This window comes from Leucoraja erinacea, chromosome 1, assembly GCF_028641065.1.
Source record: "Leucoraja erinacea ecotype New England chromosome 1, Leri_hhj_1, whole genome shotgun sequence".
NCBI classification, from domain to species: Eukaryota; Metazoa; Chordata; class Chondrichthyes; order Rajiformes; family Rajidae; genus Leucoraja; species Leucoraja erinaceus.
In genome coordinates this window covers 169,357,995-169,376,316 of record NC_073377.1, presented here as the reverse complement: position 1 = coordinate 169,376,316, position 18,322 = coordinate 169,357,995, and the positions used below count along the sequence as shown (strand labels likewise).

Here is an 18,322-nt window from a genome sequence, read left to right as displayed (position 1 = left end):
CGAAATGTTCAATTTTTGCACTGTAAATAATTATGGAAATCGGGATAAGCATGAGAGACATTTTTCCTACGTCAGAATTCCAAAAGTGAGGAGAAATGACGGTAGATAGAAGCGAGAGCTGAAGGGGCAACAACAGCCAAAGCGCTTGGCGAACATTGGCCGTGCAGATATAGAGATTGAAAATATTGGGAATTATCGCGTTTGCTCACTGCATTTCATCAACAGCAAGGCATTATTTGTGTTTTTCTGTTCCTTTGGCATCTAAAAAGTTTCAGAAGTGATAAATCTGGCTGTAAAATGTTTAAATCGCCCATGGTTCTCAAGTGGGTTTTTACATACAAAAAGAAAATGCCTCTGAAGCAAAATTTATTTCACGTGCAACCCGTCATATATTGTTACTGTCCAGAATAAAAATATCACTGGACTATCTAGGCATTTAGCCTACCATGTCCTATTAATTCAATGCATTAAATTTAACTTTGCTCTTCCTTACAAAATAGTAGCTTTAGAGTGAGCAAAACTGTTCAAAAGGAACACTAGTACATGAATTTTAAATTATTCTTACCAATTATGGTGCAATTTAATGACAAGGAAACGGAAGTACAAAGCTTTTTCTATTTAACTCATTTTACTCAGCCATTAGTTGTAACCTTTAACCAGTTTGCTGAAGAGGAGAAGATCAAGTATCAAGGTAGCAGGTACAGTTTTAATTATTCATTGCTGAGCATCCTATTCAGTTTAACTCAGATCCACAGCAGCTCACTTTGAGCTCGTGTTTGATGGTTAGGACCAACTTAGAAAGCAAATCATGGATCACGCTGAAAATCTAGAAGAGGACAACACCTTCACAACTATTTCTCTGGCTGATGACTCAGGTAAAGTGTAGTTAATGGGTAACCAGTAACTCAAAGTACAGGGAATTGACAAGCATTGGTCCTTGTTTTCAATTCCTCTCAAAGCACACACATTGAACCTTGTGCACCCAGGACTTAAGATCCACCCAGGAATTAGTATGTGGGGCATTGTTAGGATGCTGTGCTATTGTATCAAGAACCATATGAGACACATCAAATGTATGTGCATTGGGGAAAATACTTTTTTTTTTCATAGCCACAAACCTCTGTAACTATTTTGATGTGGAAAATGTTTTTTTCACACTAAGCTCCCATTCAAAAGCTCTGTCGTATCACAAAGATAGACTCCTTGATCCCATATCTTCATTACAGCCCCATTCAGCTGCTCTTGATTCATGACTGTGAAGCTGTATTCTAGCCTTTTATTACGCCACATTTTTAGGATTGAAGAGATGGGTGGAAAATTATTTGCTCGGACATTCTCAAACGTTTAAAACCCGTGGCGCGATGGTGACGTGGCAATAACATTGTGTAGTATGATTGCCCACTATAGCTGGCTTGAGTTGGCTTGCTGATGAAAATAAGTTTTTAATTCAAAGAAAAAGTTGTGGAAAAGAGGGGTAAGATTAGATTTTTAACTTGATGCTGCTGTATGTTTGTAATTGCAGTGAATAGTAAGGAGAGAATGAGTGCGTGTGAGAGAGAGAATGAGTGTGTGAGAGAGAATGAGTGTGTGAGAGAGAATGAGTGTGTGTGAGAGAGAATGAGAGAGAGAGAATGAGTGTGAGAGAGAATGAGTGTGTGTGTGAGAATGAGAGTGTGTGTGAGAGAGAGAATGAGTGTGAGAGAGAGTGAGTGTGTGTGAGAGTGAGTGTGTGTGAGAGAGAGAGTGAGTGTGAGAGAGAGTGAGTGTGAGAGAATGAGTGTGAGAGAGAATGAGTGCGTGTGAGAGAATGAGTGTGAGAGAGAGAGAATGAGTGTGAGAGAGAGAGAATGAGTGTGAGAGAGAATGTGTGTGAGAGAGAATGTGAGTGTGAGAGAGAATGAGTGTGTGTGAGAGAGAGTGAGAGTGTGAGAGTGAGTGTGTGTGTGAGAATGAGTGTGTGTGTGAGAATGAGTGTGTGTGTGTGAGAGAGAGAATGTGTGTGTGAGAGAATAAGTGTGTGTGGGAGAATGAGTGTGGGTGAGAATGAGTGTGTGTGTGAGAATGAGTGTGTGTGAATGAATGAGTGTGTGTGTGTGAGAGATGAGTGTGTGTGTGAGAATGAGTGTGTGTGTGTAATGAGTGAGTGTGTGTGTGAGAGAATGAGTGTGAGAGAGAATGAGTGTGTGTGTGAATGAATGAGTGTGTGTGTGTGTGTGAGAATTGGAGTGTGAGAGAATGAGTGTGTGTGTGAGAGAGAGCAAAGAGGTTGAGAGGGTGAGGGGCCTGTGTGTGTGTGTGTCTGTGTGCGGGGCCCAGCGCCTCCCTCCACTCTCTCCCTGTGTGTTGTGTTGTGTTGTGTGGGCCGGGCCGGGCCTCCCTCCCTCCCTCTACCGGCCGCCTGGGTGATGGCAGCTCCTTACCTCCCTCCCTCCTCCCCCTCATTGGGAGCCGCTCGTTGGTCCTTGCACCCGGAGACACGGCTCGGGCAGCGGCGGCCGGTGGTGGCGGCGGCGGCGGCGGGGAGGTGAGTGGATGGATGGGCCGGGGTAGGCAGGGAGGGAGGCGCTGGGCCCCGCACACACACACACACACACACACACAGACAGAGGCGGCCACGTGTCGGCGGGGACGGGACGGGAAGGCCCGGCCAGACCAGACCAGACCAGGCCCGCAGGCCGGCACCGGACACTGGACACCGGGGATAGAGGGAGGGAGGTGGAGGAGGTGGTGAACCGGGATACAAGGCCTGGATCCTGGATCCTGGATCAACCCCTGACCAGCGACTCCCTAACCCCATCCCCAGGCCCAGTTTCCATCCACCAGACCATAGTGACCTGTCCGGATTTAACAAACCCCCTTCAGTGGAGGAGCAACAACAGTGCATATTTGGAGTTTAGATTTGCACAGCGAGATATTTAGATTGCACATTGATTTACACCACTCTTTTCTTCAGCAAATTGTGAAGAATATTCCATTTGTACCTGCCCAAGAGTACACACCTACACCATGCCTCACTTCTGGAACTGTTCAGCATCGTTGATGGCATTTGGATTGTAGATTTGTGAAGTCAAGTCATAGTGTAGCATCATGCTCCAGCAACATCCACGTAAGGTGCAAGATTCAAGGCTGGCAACTGGCTGGATTGACATCCACAGAAAGAGCAGGTCACCATATCTTGGTTTCTTGGCCCTCCAAAATATTCCAAATTGAATTTAAACTGGAGGTGGTGGAGAAGCCAGAAAGGGTTATTGGGAAGAATGAGCTACTTTACAATTTAGTTGCATCTGGTTGGGTAACTATTCCATGCTTTAATTGTGCGGGGGAAGAACAAATTGCTGTACACATCTGTCTTTGTAGCTGGGATCACAAATTGGATCGAATGCCCTCATCTGCTCCTAATTGGTTTGGGTTTGGTGTAGGTCTTGTAATCTATGTCGAGCTGACCATTTAACATTTTGTAAAAACATGTCAAACGGTGAGCTTCACGTCTGTCTTGGAGAGGGTTCCACCCCAGTGAATTCAGAAGTTTGGTAACAATCATTTGGGTCCCACTGGAATGGCTGTTTGATGGCACTCATCTGCTTGCAGCCACTTTTGAATGTTGTTGGAAGCTCTGCTTGCACAATATCAATAGTTCAGCAGAGACTTCATATAATCCTACATCATGGAAACAGGCCCTGCAACAGCCCACCAAATCCAATCAACACCTAATTCTACACAAATTCTACATTAACTCAATTTCTTTATACTCCCAACATTCCCACAATTTCCCCCAGATCCCACCATTCACTTGTATAGCATGGGCAATATACAGTGGCCCATTAAATAATCAACTGACATGTTTTGGGGACGTGGGAATAAAGCAGAACACTAGGAGTAAGCACATAAGCTAACAGAGAATGTAAAAATTCCACACAAGCCATATCTGAGGTCAAAACTGAACTCGGGACTCTGGCACTGTGAGGCAGCATCTCTACTAGCTGTGCAACTGTGTCATCTTATTTCACCCTATTTAAGCTTAGTTTAAACACAAATTTTTAGTAGATATTTACCATGATCATACCACTGGCAGTGGTTTTTGATTTAGAACTTTTCTAGGAGCATTGCATCTGTAGTTTTAGGCTTATCAGACCAGAAATCACTGAGGTATTTGACAGCATCTACGCCTGTACTTTCTAACAATGGGTCATGACCCTACCCCAGTAGTATTTCAGGCTTCTGTGTTATGCATCAGTTTGCGGCTCACTGGTGGTAAAGAGATGACTGATGTATAAAATAAATAGCAGTGTATTTTGGACAGAATGCAGCAATGTATATCTGTGGATCTGCTACCTTAACCAAAGTACACGCTGTCAATGGCAGTGCTTCCCTGATTAAGCAGTAGATGCCATGGCCAGTAAACTCAGTTTGATGTAATGAGTAACCGGAATAATACCCAGATTAGGGGCCTTTAACTACAGGGAGGGAGAGGATGGACAGACAAATTGTTTTCTCTGCAACGCCAGAGATTGAGGGAAATCTGATAGAAGCATTTAACATTATGAGATGCATAGATATGGTGGACAGGAGAGCTAGTCTATTGTTACTGTGCAGAATAATAAGAATCAGTGGACTGGCTTGAGATTTTACCAATACTGTTATTTCAATGCAAACTTTAACTTTGCCTTTCCTTACTAAAATGTAGCTTCAGAGTGAGCAGTGGACAATCTAGAATTGTTTTCTCTGGAAAAGCAGAGGTTGAGAGGAATGTAATAGAAGTACATAAAAGTATCAGAGGCATAGATAGGGTAGACAGTCAAAACCTTTTCCCCAAGGTGGAAATAGCCGATACTAGAGGATATAGCTTTAAGAGAGGGGCAAGGTTTGAAGGAGATGTGCAGGATAAGTATTTTTACACAGAAGGTGGGTAGCGTCTGGACCACACAGCTAGGGTTGGTGGTGGAGGCAGAAAAGTGTTATTTAAGGGATTTTTTTATGGGCACATGGATATGCAGGGAATGGAGGGATATGGATTATGTGGAGGCAGATAAGAGTTGACCTCGGCATCATATTTGGCAGTGATGTTGTAGGCCAACCGGCCTGTTATTATGCTGAATGGTTCAATGTTCTATGTAATCTTTTGAGATCTGATATCCTTTTTGGGTATGGTCATTGTTCTGTGTTTCTGTTTTTCACATTGTTAGAGGTCAGAATTCCCTGCTGCCCCAGTGTGTATGTCTCGGTCTCCACTCCATGGTGTTTTTCCCGTTGGCTCCCATTAGAAATGAGGCCCTGCAGTGATGGCCGCCAACAGCTGAGTGAAACATTGGGATTCACACTGCTTTCCCTGGATGGAAGCATTTGCTAGGTTTAACACACTGGCACTTCTGCACATTCATGACAATCTTTCATAATGGACACAAACATGCGTGGGTGTTCCAGGCCAACATGTTTAACCCCCTGAAAAAATAGAACTATTGACCTAGGTTGTGGTGCTTAGTCTTTATTGAATCTTGAAATCAGAGAACAGCTGACTCACTAAGGCCGAAGGTTCTGTTAATAAATCCCAGCCAAGGTTAAGATAAATCAGGCCTGGCATTCTCAGAATTCTTGGTAAAGTAATTGCAGAAGAATGTGTTGCAGGTGTCGAATGCTGGTGGTAGAACCAGGCTGTGTTATGAATCTGGGATATTTGCTCTCCTTAAGTCATAGAGTCATACAGCATGAAAACAGGCCCTTCAACCCAGCTTGCCCACATCGACCAAGATGCCCCATCTACACTAGACCCACCTGGCTGTATTTGGCCCATATCCTTCTAAACCCTTCCTATAGATATAGATATATAGATATATAGATAGCTATGCCATTTATTGTCACTATACATGTACAATGAAATTAAAAGCTGCTCGTACTCGGTGCATACATATAATTTAGTGCAAAAAACAAGAAACAGAAAACAAAAACAGAAGGGGGGGTAGGTGCACAATTCTGCGGCGCTATATACATATATACAGATGGAAGTCCGGGTGTTGGGCTGTGAAGTCAGTGCATGTGTGAATTAAGAGTAGTTATAATTTTCGGAAAACAACTATTCCTGAGTCTATTTGTCCTGGATTTGATGCACCTATAGCGCCTTCCAGAGGGCAGTAGGTCGAACAGTCCAAATGCAGGATGGGAGCTGTCTTTGATGATATTCTTTGCCCTGCTAAAGCAGCGGGAGGTGTAAATATCCATCAGGGAGGGGAGAGGGCAGCCAATGATCTTCTGTGCTGTCCTAGTTACCCTCTGAAGCCTCTCCCTGTCTGCCATGGTGCAGCTGCCATACCATGCTGTAATGCAGTATGTCAGCAGGCTCTCGATGGACGAGCGGTAGAAGGTCAGCCGCTGCTGAGCCTTCTTGATGACCGCTGTCGTGTTGTCTGTCCAGGAGATATCAGCAGCGATATGGACGCCGAGAAACCATGTACCTGTCCATGTACCTGTCCAATTGTCTTTCAACAGTAACCATGCAGGTGGTGCTCCATGCACTTGGAGCAGCAACTCTCTCTAGAAGTGATGCTGCTGCAAGGGAGAGGTGGAAATGTGTAAAGTTATATGTACTTTCTAGTGGAGTTGACGGAAATAGAAGCTTGGAATTTCCAAAGGCATTTGTGCAATTTCTGCTGCCCGGCCAGGGACTCAGCATCTACTATTTTGTCCCATTCTAGCTCCCGCCCTCCTTCCCCCACTTCCCTTCTTCCAATACCCTCATGTCCTTGTAGTGGCCTTCATGATGGTTCCCTTGGGAATTTAATTCAGCTGCTGCCAGTTCTCACAGTTATCACTGCAGGACTACATCCTTAAAAGACATCTTCTAATGGGAGTCAACAGGAATAACACCATGGAGTGGGATCAGAGATCTACATACTGGGGCAGCTGGGAATTATGTCCTCTAAACCAGAAGCATGGACCAATTGCTCTTCATGATTGAGAAACTACAGCCAAAAGTATGATGAGGTTGAATATTGCAGGCAAATTTGACAAGACCAGTAATCTGCCTATGGGTGACTGGTCTCCATTGGAACAAATTACCAGCTTGGCAAGGCAGTCATTTAAAAAATAAATAAAAGATTCCTTCCTTGCTTCCTCTCTCATTTGTCCAATGTGCCTTTGCTGCAATTAGTATTTGGGTTTGATGTTTGTGTTAAATGGATACTGCCTTTCTGAATACTGGGTGTAGATATAGTTCCACTATAATCTGTGCTTCCATAATACTAATTAGTTAATACGCAACATGATGAATTAGGGACTGCTATTTGTATTAGGTGGATCAAATTGGTTTTGATGCGATTTTGATTATGAATTAGACAACCACTTAAAAGTTACTTTGGAAGTTGTAAAGTGGCAAAAAAGCTGTCTTGAGAAAGAACAGTCCAGGTGGAAAGATTTTCTGTGTAACGTTTCTGCAGTAATCGTACGCCATTGTCTATTCGGAACGTAGCTGCTAGTTTCACTCTGTTGTTGTGAATCTGAGTATCTCTAGCCCGTTTTCTCCATTAACATTTGTTTTAATAACATGACTTTCTATATTGTGAGGTATAATGCATTATAGCAGAACTATGTATTGACTTCCCAATTGTATTTTTTAATTTGTACTATTTATAAATAGTAGAATTTACTTTAATTTCTCCACAAAACCTGAGCAATATAATTGAATATAAAATGACTGTTGATGCTGGAAATCTGAAATAAAAACAGAAACACTCACCAGGTCAGGCAGCGGCCATGGAGAGCAAAACAGAGTATTGGCCCAGTCCCACGATGCGAGTTCATTCAAGAGCTCTCCCGAGTTTTAAAATAAATCAAACTCGTGGTAAGCACAGAGAATGAAAGTAGCGGGTACGTCGGAGCTCGGGGACGTCTCTTAGCGGCTCGTAACGCTAACGGCAGGTACTCGGGAAGACTCGCTAATGGCAGGTAAGCTCAGGAAGACTCGTGAAGAGTTTTCAACATGTTGAAAAATGTCCACGAGAGCCCCGAGTACCGACGAGTGGCCGTTATCGTAAATCTCCGAGTTTGAATCAGGGCAAACTCGGGAGAACTCTTTGAATGAACTCGTATAGTGGGACAGGGCTTTTAGTGTTTCAGAATAGAAATCTGCAATTAGCTTGACACTTAATATCATTGGTTCAAAAGTAAATAAACAATACCAATCACTACACTGCCTTCTCGAATTCATCCAAAATATTCTCCTTACTTTTAAAGAGGATTTTTATTGATTTTAAATCTGGTTCCTTTGCTGGGGAAAGCCTTCTATTTGTTGAGCAGCCATCTCTTAGATGGTATTCCTCATGGTTTGAACATGGTATTTTCAGGCTTTTAGACATTAACTGTGCATCATTGTTGAAAAATCCTGTTGTCACCTGATACCACTATACTTACACACTGTCCAGCAGGTCATTAGATCGTGATCAGGAGGGGGGGAATCTACGGTACTGTTCCAACCAAAGATACTAGAGGAGCTCTAGTATCTTTGGTTCCAACTGATATTGAGTAACAATCAGTACTCAGTACAGTGTCAGTAACAATCAAGAACCAGAGGACATAGGTTTACCAGAGGAGGTAGTTGAGGAAGGTACTTTTGCAACTTTAAGAAACATTTAGACAGTTACATGGATAATATAGGCTTAGAGGGATATGGGCCAAACGCAGGCAGGTGGGACTCATGTAGATGGGACATGTTGGTTAGTGTGGGCAAGTTGGGTCAAATAGCTTGATTTCACACTCTATGATTACATAACAGATTTCCACCACTGCTTTGTGTTAAAAATGTATAATTTACCAGATGTTTGGACATTAGACCGGTGACTTTTGTCTATATTGGGTGTTGTACTTACCAAGTTTTTTTCATGAATGTTTCTGAATTTGGGCGTTGCTGGAAAGGCTAGGGTTTATTGGCAGCACCGAATTGGCTTTGGTGGTGAGTTGCCGCCTTGACCTACTGCTGTCCTTCTGGTGAAGGTACTGTCAGGGTTCCGATGGTAGGGAGCTTGTGATTTGGACCCTGGAAGGATTAAGAACAACAACATATTTTAGAATTGGGACGATGCACGTCTTGCACCAGAAAATGCAAACGCTGCCCTTGTACTTCCTGTTGGTAGAGGTCATGGACTTTGACATCGTGATGGATTAGTCAGTCAGATACAATGAAGCTAGATCTTTTACTGGTATCTTTTGTATCCACAAGTAAACTTTTGCTTTTGTATTTCCTTTCAGTGGATTCTGGATCAACAATCTCTGATTCAAATCTTGACAGTGAGCTGCTTACAATGAACGCTGATATGGAAGGTATATAAAATCCACAATGACTGTAATAACTTTCAAAATGTAACTTCTCCCCTTTTCCCATTATTATTTTTCATAGAAAGAAATGTGTTTACTGTTCCCTCTCCACCAGGGAAAGTGGAGATTGGAAAATTCTACTCTAGTATTACCTGTGACCTGGTGACCACATTGCCACAATATTATCTTTCCGTCACCAGGTTTCCAGTCTCGTGCTAACCATTGGAGCTGTTAGAACTTACATTTTATCTCGGAAACATTTCTATGTCTACACAGTCAGCGGTTGCATGCTTAATTAATAGTTCAGTTTAGAGCTAAAGGGAGGAAACTGGAGCACCCGGGGAAAATCCACGCAGGTCACAGGGAGAATGTGCAAACTCCGTACAGAACCAGGGTCCACAGTTTAAGAATATGGGGAAGGCCATTTAGAACGGAGACGAGGAAACATTTTTTCTCACAGAGAGTGGTGAGTCTGTGGAATTCTCTGCCTCAGAGAGCGGTGGAGAGAGAGCTAGATAGGGCTCTTAAAAATAGCAGAGTCAGGGGATATGGGGAGAAGGCACGAACGGAGTACTGATTGGGGATGATCAGCCGTGATCACATTGAATGGCGGTGCAGGTACGAAGGTCTCTGGCGCTTCTTCTTTTCGTGTCCATCTTGTTACAAATGTTGACCTCTGGCGCTGTAAGGCAGCAACTCTACCGCTGTGCCACCTTGCCGCCCGTTTAATCAGCAGTTAAGTGAATGACTAGTTAATTGTTTTTCTGACGTTAGTTGAGAGAAGAGTTGCCCAAGACCCCCGTGCTGTTCCTTAGTCAGAGAATGCACGGCGGGGCACGAGTTATTTTCAAGCCCATTCTACCTCGAAGCACAACGTGCTGGAGTAACTCACAAGGTCAGGCAGCATCTTTGGAGGAAATAGGTGACATTTTGAGTCAGAACCTTTCTTCAGCTGAATTAGTCCAGCACTTTAAGTTTTGCTCACGATTCCAACATCTACAGATACTTGTATGAGCCCATTCTACTATTCATCTGACCTTCTACTTCAGCTTCATGTTACAGCCCTGTCCATGTATACATTGAATCTTTTTCACACTCCTCTGGGATAGTGAAATCCAAAGACTTGCAAACCTTTTGACCCTCTTTTCCACCACAGCATCTGTTTCCACATAAGTAGCAGCACCCAACTATTTCTTGGCATCACCACCTTTATCCTCTCCATTCTGTTCAGATTATCGGATTGTTTGATGACCTCTAGACCTAGAGGAGAGGAAATATTTTTTCAACTAAACATCATCAAGTTCAAGATAGACACAAAATGCTGGAGTGTCTCTGGAGACTGGGTGACGTTTCGGGTCGAGACCATTCTTCCGATTCTTCAGTCTGGAACCGAAACGTCACCTATTCCTTCTCTCCAGAGATGATGCTGCCTGTACCGCTGAGTTACTCCAGCATTTTGTGTCTATCTTCGGTTTAAAACAGCATCTGTGTTCCTATGTGTACACATCATAAAATTCAAAATCATCATCATAGGTCCATGGCACAAAATATATTCTTTAGCAATCAAATCTATTCCATCCTGTTTGCATCTTGAGATGAGCTAGAATAGCTAAGAGGATGAGTGGATATGGTGTATTTGGATTTTCAGAATGTCTTTGTTAAATTCCCACACTGCATAAACTAAAGCACGTGGCATTGGTGTAATGTGTTGGCAAGGAATCAAATTTGTTGATGGGGAATGTGAAAAAGATAAAAATGGGTTTTGTACAGCTGTACCATGACTTCCTGACTTTTACATTCTGTGCCTTGATTGATGCAAGCAAGCATACTATGTGCCTTCTTGTCCATGCTATGAACTTTTAGGGAGCTATGGATTAGCACAACAAGATTGGCAGCACAGGGGCAATAGTAGGGTTGTTGCCTTGCAGAGCCAGAGTCCTGGGTTCGAACCTGATTATGGGTGCTGGCTGTCTGTCCTGAGTTTGTCCATTCTTCCTGTGACTGCATGGTTTCCTCCCACACATCAATGATGTATAGGTTTGTAGGTTAATTGGCTTCAGTAAGTTGTAACAATTGTCACCAGTGTGTGTAGTTTAGTGTATGGGGTGATCACTAGTCGAGTTGGTGGGCTGAAGGCCCTGTTTCCACGCTGTATCTCTAACGTCTAAATATCTCTCTCCATCAATGCTCCTAAGTCCTGCCATTTATTGTTTAATTTCCTCTCCCATTTGTCTTCACAAAATCCATTCACATTTGTCCAGAATAATCTTCATTTGTTATTTCTCCACATAAATTTACATCTTGCCTGTATCCTGCTGTATAATTTGATACCTTCCCTCATTCCACCAATTTTTGATTCATCTGCACTTATTAATTAGACCACATTATTTCCATTCAGAAACAACTGGGGTCCCATCACTGATCCTTACGAATACTATTGGTCACACACTTCCAGTGAAATCTCTGTCTTCAAAGATCTGGCTAATATTGTATCCATCTTACCAACTCTCACTGTGAGTTCCATGTGATTTAATCTTCTGGACCAGCCTATCTTAACAAGCTTTGTCAAATGCTTTACTAAAGTCCATGTAGACACCACCCCCTGCCCTACACTAATCAATCATCTTCATCACTTCCTCTAAAACTCAAATCCAATTTGTGAGACAGAATCCTCCCCTACCCCCCGTACAAAGCTATCCACTTTTACAAATGCGAATAAATCTTGTCCTTCGGAAGTTTGGAAGCGTGCACCACCAGACTCAAGAACAGCTTCTCCGCCTTTGTTATCATACTGAAGGGTCCTTCCATAAGCTAGGGAACTGTCTGATTCACCCGTATCCCATCATAAACATTGGATTTTGTCTATAGAACTGATTCTTTACTATGGTGAGAACAATATTTTCCACTCTATCTCCTCCCCTTTTCTCTATCAACTGTACTTGAGTTTGGCTTGATGGTATTTGCAAAACAAAGCTTTTTATTGTACCTCGGTACATGTGACAATAATAAACCTAGACCTAGGAATCGTCAATATTTTTCCTACCACTGATGTAAGGCTCATTGACCTATAATATATTGGTTTGTTCGTGTTACTCTCCTAACACAAGAGCACAATGTTGGCTATTCTTAAATCTTCTGACACCTTGAGCATGGGGGGAAAGCATATAAAAGATCTGACAAAGCCCCAGCAATCACCTCCCTTGCCTCCCTCAGTATCCTGCGATATTCCTATTCCATCAGGCCCTGGGAATGTAGCCACCTTAATGTTTCTCAGCACACACACATCCTTCTCTTTATATCAACATGTCCTAGAATATTAACGCACCCTTGTATGTATAAAATACATGCCCCCATATGTATGTATAGTATGCTTTGGGATTCTCCTCAATCCGACATGCCAAAGTCATTCCATGTCCCCTTTTAATTCTCCTAATGTTTGTGTACTTTCCTGTTTTCCTTATCTACCTCAAGGACCTTGCCAGATTCCATCTTGGTAAACCATGAATTTCTTTTATTGTCATTCAGACCTTACGGTCTGAACGAAATTTCGTGCCTGCAGTCATACATACAATGGTACAATAATAAACAACAATAAACACAAATTAACATCCACCACAGTGAGTCCTCCAAACACCTCCTCACTGTGGTGGAGGCAAAAATCTTAGGGCTGCAGTCTCTTCCCTCTTCCCCCTCTGCGCTGAGGCGATTCCCCCCCGGGCGATGGTACAAGCAGTCCCGCAGCTCACCGAACCCCGCGAACGGGCCGGTTCAAACACTGCGGCCCGGGGTGGTCGAAGCTGCCGCACCTCCAGTCCAGCACACACAGCCGCCGGCCCGCGGCTGAACCCAGGACTCTGGACACCGCCGCCAGAAACCTTACATAAACTCATATAATTCCTTTTTATTTTTGACTAATTTTACAATATCTTGTCATTCCAGAATCCTGAACCTTGCCATCTTTATCTTTCATCCACACAAAACCTGCTGGTTTTGAACCTGCTGGCCTTAAACCCTCTGACATTCTCCATAACCAGTAATGCTACCCCCCTCTCTATCACATTTGAAACTTCAGACTGGAACGTTATGTTGTTAATCCTGACATAGAACTAGCAGCAATAGTGATTAAAATGCCTAAATCTTCCTGGCTACCACTGTTTGCTATTCATACATTTTAAAATATATCCTTCCTTTTTAATAATATTTTACAAAGGGGGAAATACCAGCGATGCAGTGGGAGTCCCCTACAAAGAAGTAGGAGCCATAATGTAGATTTTGGGCTGTTGGTGGGCATCTTTTGTTCATTCATTGGTAATTGCAAAATACTATTGATATGGCAGGAATATTTTGATAATTTGGAAACATTAAGAGCTTTGATGTTCTGGTCCCCCCCCCCAATCAATAGCATTTGAGGTATTTATGGAAGAATAATTCCGTAAATATTTGGAATGGATTTACAAAAGTGTTGGAAGGAAAACTCTCTAGATTTCTATACTGCACCTGGCTGAACAGGCCAACAGACAATCTGCTGTGGCTTCTGCTATTGCTATTCCAGGACTGTCTCTTAAAAGGTGTGGAAACAGGAGACACACTTTTCCTCTCTGTGTAGAGAATGTTCACTTCCTCCTTCAGCTTCCACTTCAGATGGCATCATTACGAATGCAAGCTTTTAGTTGCCACGAACAACCCTACAAGGTGGAACTTAAACTCCATAAATAATCTTATTCAAAAAATAAACTTTACATATAGTTATACTTTTGCAACTGTCCCCGTTATTAAATAACAAGGTTTAAGAAAGCGGGACAATGCTGTTTAAACTGCTTTAACTATGATCACAACATTGAGTATTACAGTCTTTTAACATCTAAATTTTTATATGGCTCGTTTTAATATGACCATTTTCAACATTAATCCAACGTATGGTGCCAGTATTATCTGTCGATCTTTCACTGGGGTTAATTATTTTATCTAAAGACATATTGCAACTTTAAGGGAGACAAAAATGCTGGAGAAACTCAGCGGGTGAGGCAGCATCTATGGAGCGAAGGAAATAGGCAACGTTTCGGGTCAAACCCACAACTTTAAAGTGGTTATAATTTTCTACAAAAGGTTAGGCTTTGGCCTTACTATAAAGTGAACCCAAAAATATCTAGTTTCTCTGCTCTCTTTTTACCCAGTAGATTTGAAACTACAGTTGTGTTCAAGGAAGTGTAAAATGGAGGCATGAGTAACTGCAGATATTGGAATCTTGAGCAAAAGTCTAAGTGTTGGATGAACTCAGCGGGTATGGCAATATCTTTAGAGGTGTAGGAAAGAACTGCAAATGCTGGTTTAAATCGAAGGTAGACACAAAATGCTGGAGTAACTCAGAGGTAAGGGCAGCATATCTGGAGAGAAGGAATGGGTGACGTTTTGGGTCGAGACCCTTCTTCAGATTGATGTCAGGGGAGTGGGCGGGACAGAGATAGAATGTAGTCGGAGACAGTAAGACTGGTGGGAGAACTGAGAAGGGTCGGGAGATGGAGAGAGGGAAAGCAAGGGCTATTTGAAGTTAGAGAAGTCAATGTTCATACTGCTGGGGTGTAAGCTACCCAAGTGAAATATGAGGTGCTGTTCCTCCAATTTGCACTGGGCCTCATTCAGGACAAAAAGGTCAGATTGGGAATGGGAGGGGGCGTTAAAGTGCTGAGCAACTGGGAGATCCGGTCGGTTAGGGCGGACTGAATGGAGATGTTCAACATACGATCGCGGAGCCTGTGCTTGGTCTCGCGGATGTACAGGAGTTGACATCTGGAACAGCGGATACATTAGATGAGGTTGGAGGAGGTGCAAGTGAACCTCTGCCTCACCTGAAAAGACTGTTGGGGTCCTTGGATGGAGTCGCGGGGGGGTGGGGGGTAATGGGATTGGTGTTGCATCTCCTGCGGTTGCAGGGTAAAGTACCTGGGGAGGGGATGGTTTGGGTGGGAAGGGACGAGTTGACCAGGGAGTTGCGGAGGAAACAGTCACTGCGGAAAGCAGAAAGGGGTGGAAATGAGAAGATGTGGTTAGTAGTTGGATCCCGATGGAGGTTGTGAAAGTATTGGAGGATTATATGCTGAATATCTTTGGAGGGACTGGTCAAGCGACATTTCTGATCAGAACCCTTCTTCAGACTGATTGTTTAGTCCAGCACCTTTGTATTTACTCAAGTATAAGACCAGTACGTGTCTAAAAGCAAGTAGTTCCAATTGTGTGAGGTTTAGAAAGCCTTGCAGCGTGAAATCCTCTACAAACAGTGATCTCCACATCAAGGGCTGTGTTCTGGGGAGTCCTTAGATCCATTGAGTAATTGAGACTTGTCATGATAGTTTCTATCGACTGAGGGAGTGTTGGGGGAAACTCCAATTCTTTTTGAGGCAGTCTAAACTAGTAATTAGTGTTCAGACCTGTCTTTTTCAGAGCGATTTTATCTATACTGAGGACTTCATAGCAAGCTAGACAAATGATGTTTTCATTCAGGCCACCCACTGCAACAGCATCTGTATAAATGATTCTAGCCAAAGACTACCGCAATGCTCATTATCTAGATCCAGCCTTGGCCAATTATACAATTTTGGTTTTCATCTTGAAAACATTTGAAAAATTAGCTATAGATGTCTTCATAATTATGAGAGGAATGAGAGGAGCGCAACATGGCAGCGTTTATTGTTGAAGTAACTGAATATGTTGGCTATTAGTTGCCTTCAATCCCATTTGATTTCTAGTTTGCAGGATGCTTTCTGTGTTTATAACTTGTAAATCTGTGTAATCTTCCCATCCCAGTCATCGACCCAGAGAGTCAAGTGGAACTAGAAGAGAAGACGCGACTGATTAACCAGGTTTTGGAACTACAACATACATTAGAAGGTAAATGTAATATATCTTTGGTGAAACCAATGCTTTGAATCTTCCAGAGTCTTCAGTGTAAAGGCATTCCCTCACCTTTCTATCTCCAGATGTTTGTCCAGCTGTTTAATTATTGCCGTTTCTACTACTTTCAGACCCCCTCCAACAACTTTGCATATGTTAGAGGCCAATCAAATGAACTGGGGACAGGTGTTGGTGAAGGGAACTGTACAGTGGAGAGATTAATGGACCAACAAATATTGATGTGGGCAATGTAATTAAAGTAGTCTTCATGGACTTCAGTAAATGCAGCATAATATAGATTGGTTGGTAATGTGGGTACAGCAGTGGCAGCTGTTAAATGTGAGGTGAAGCACTTCAGGAGGACACACATAATGAATGATGAAGCCTGAGGAAAGGAGAGACATACCTGTCCAAGGGTCCCAGAAGGTTGCAGTACAGGATGTGTAAATTGGTGAAGAAGGGCATGCCTTCATTAGCAGGAGCAAAGATGATAAAGGCAGGGAGGTGATGGGTAGATTTTACAAGCCATTGGTTATGCCACAGCTGGAGTTCTGTGTATAGTCCTGGTACAACAGGAGGAACGTGATTACACTGGACAATGCAGAAGAGATTCACCGGGATGGTGTCTGGATGGAGCATTTCAATAATGAGGAAAGACTGGATCGCCTGTGTTTGTTATATTTGGAGCAAGGGTGGCTGAGGAGGGATATGAAATGATGAGCACAGATAGATGGATAGTGGGAAACTTTCCTCTGTACCAGTAGTAGGGGTAAAAGGGATCTGAGGAAGAACTTTTTCACTCAAAGAGAGTGGTCCAAATCTGGATTGCACTGCCAGAGACGATGGAGGCAGAGACCTTCACAACATTCACAAAATAGCTCGATGATTACTTGAATCTGGAGGCACAGAACATTATTAACAAAGTGTTAGTTTAAATAGGGTTAGTATAAATAGTACACAATGGTCAGCGTACACACGGTGGGCTGAACAGCCTGTTTTTGTTCCGTTTGACTCTGAAAGCATTGTCCTCGATCCTCATCCTTCAGTGTCATAATACCATCACTTTAAATCTCAATGGGAAAACTGTATACAAAGGAGAGATCGTTTTAGAAAATGAACCTTTTGGTGTTGCTTTCATTTTATTTTTGTCCCCCTCACCCGAACTGAGAATATAAAAAAACCAATTGCCTGTAGTGACTGGCAGCAGAGTTGGCAACGTTTGTTTCTGCATCAATTTAAAATATTGCAGTACATACAATGCCACAGTTTTGCTGTTTTGTATTGCAATCAGCGTGTAAGGCTTAATATTTTTCATTTTTCCTACTCAGAGCTGTCTGCACGTGTGGATGCTGTAAAAGAAGAGAATCTGAAACTAAAATCTGAAAACCAAGTTCTTGGACAGTACATAGAAAACCTGATGTCAGCTTCAAGCGTTTTCCAAACTACTGACACAAAAGGCAAGCGGAAGTGAGGGCTTGCTTGATGTACACGTTATATGTTCTGGATGTGTCTGGAATTACATTTTTAAGACGGTGTATTCTTTCTAAAATGACCTCCATAACCTGAATTAACTGAAGATTAAATTATTGAAAACCCTGCAGATCACCGCTGGTTAGCCCCTATTAACAAGTTTAACCGTAGTAACATGTGAAGCAGAATCCTTAACATTTAAATGTTTCCATAGGTATCTTTTGGTTGGAAATACTCACTAGGCAGTATCTGTGGAGAGAGGGAAAATGTTCCTGACCTCAAGAGTTCCAACATTTTCTGTTTTCAGATATCCATCATTAACAACTTCACATTTTTAAACTTTTTATAACTGTGTTCGTACAGCAAGTCCACATTTTTAGGACTGGAGCCCTGGAATCAAAGTAATTTATATGTTGCTGTTACGTCTAGTTTTTTTAACTTGACATGCAAAGTGTAGTTTAGATTAAGAGAGAAAAGAAAGTGCAATATCATATTAGCATTTAGTAAATTGAATTGTCTTAACATTACATATGCTGAGCGGAAGTTGCATGAATATTTAAAAATTGTACAATGGCCTTTTGTGTATCGTGAGATAATGCGTATAATTCTATGGTGTTGTTTGTATTTGTCATATTAAAATGTGAGCTTATTTTTTACGTTACAA

At 42.5% G+C, this 18,322-nt stretch overlaps 1 protein-coding gene across 2 annotated transcripts; it reads left to right on the top strand.

Annotated features, from left to right (window-relative positions):
- Positions 1–793: 793 nt before the first annotated feature.
- On the top strand, positions 794–18,322 carry LOC129704657 (short coiled-coil protein B). Of its 2 annotated transcripts, none has more exons than XM_055647935.1 (4): positions 794–875; positions 9,235–9,306; positions 16,102–16,185; positions 17,517–18,322. In XM_055647935.1, exons 1-4 carry the CDS (start codon positions 809–811, stop codon positions 17,657–17,659), a joined length of 366 nt encoding a protein of 121 aa, XP_055503910.1. In that variant the 5' UTR covers positions 794–808; the 3' UTR covers positions 17,660–18,322. The 2 variants fall into 2 exon arrangements, with proteins under 2 accessions (XP_055503910.1, XP_055503920.1); XM_055647945.1 differs by lacking the exon at positions 794–875 and adding an exon at positions 3,073–3,106.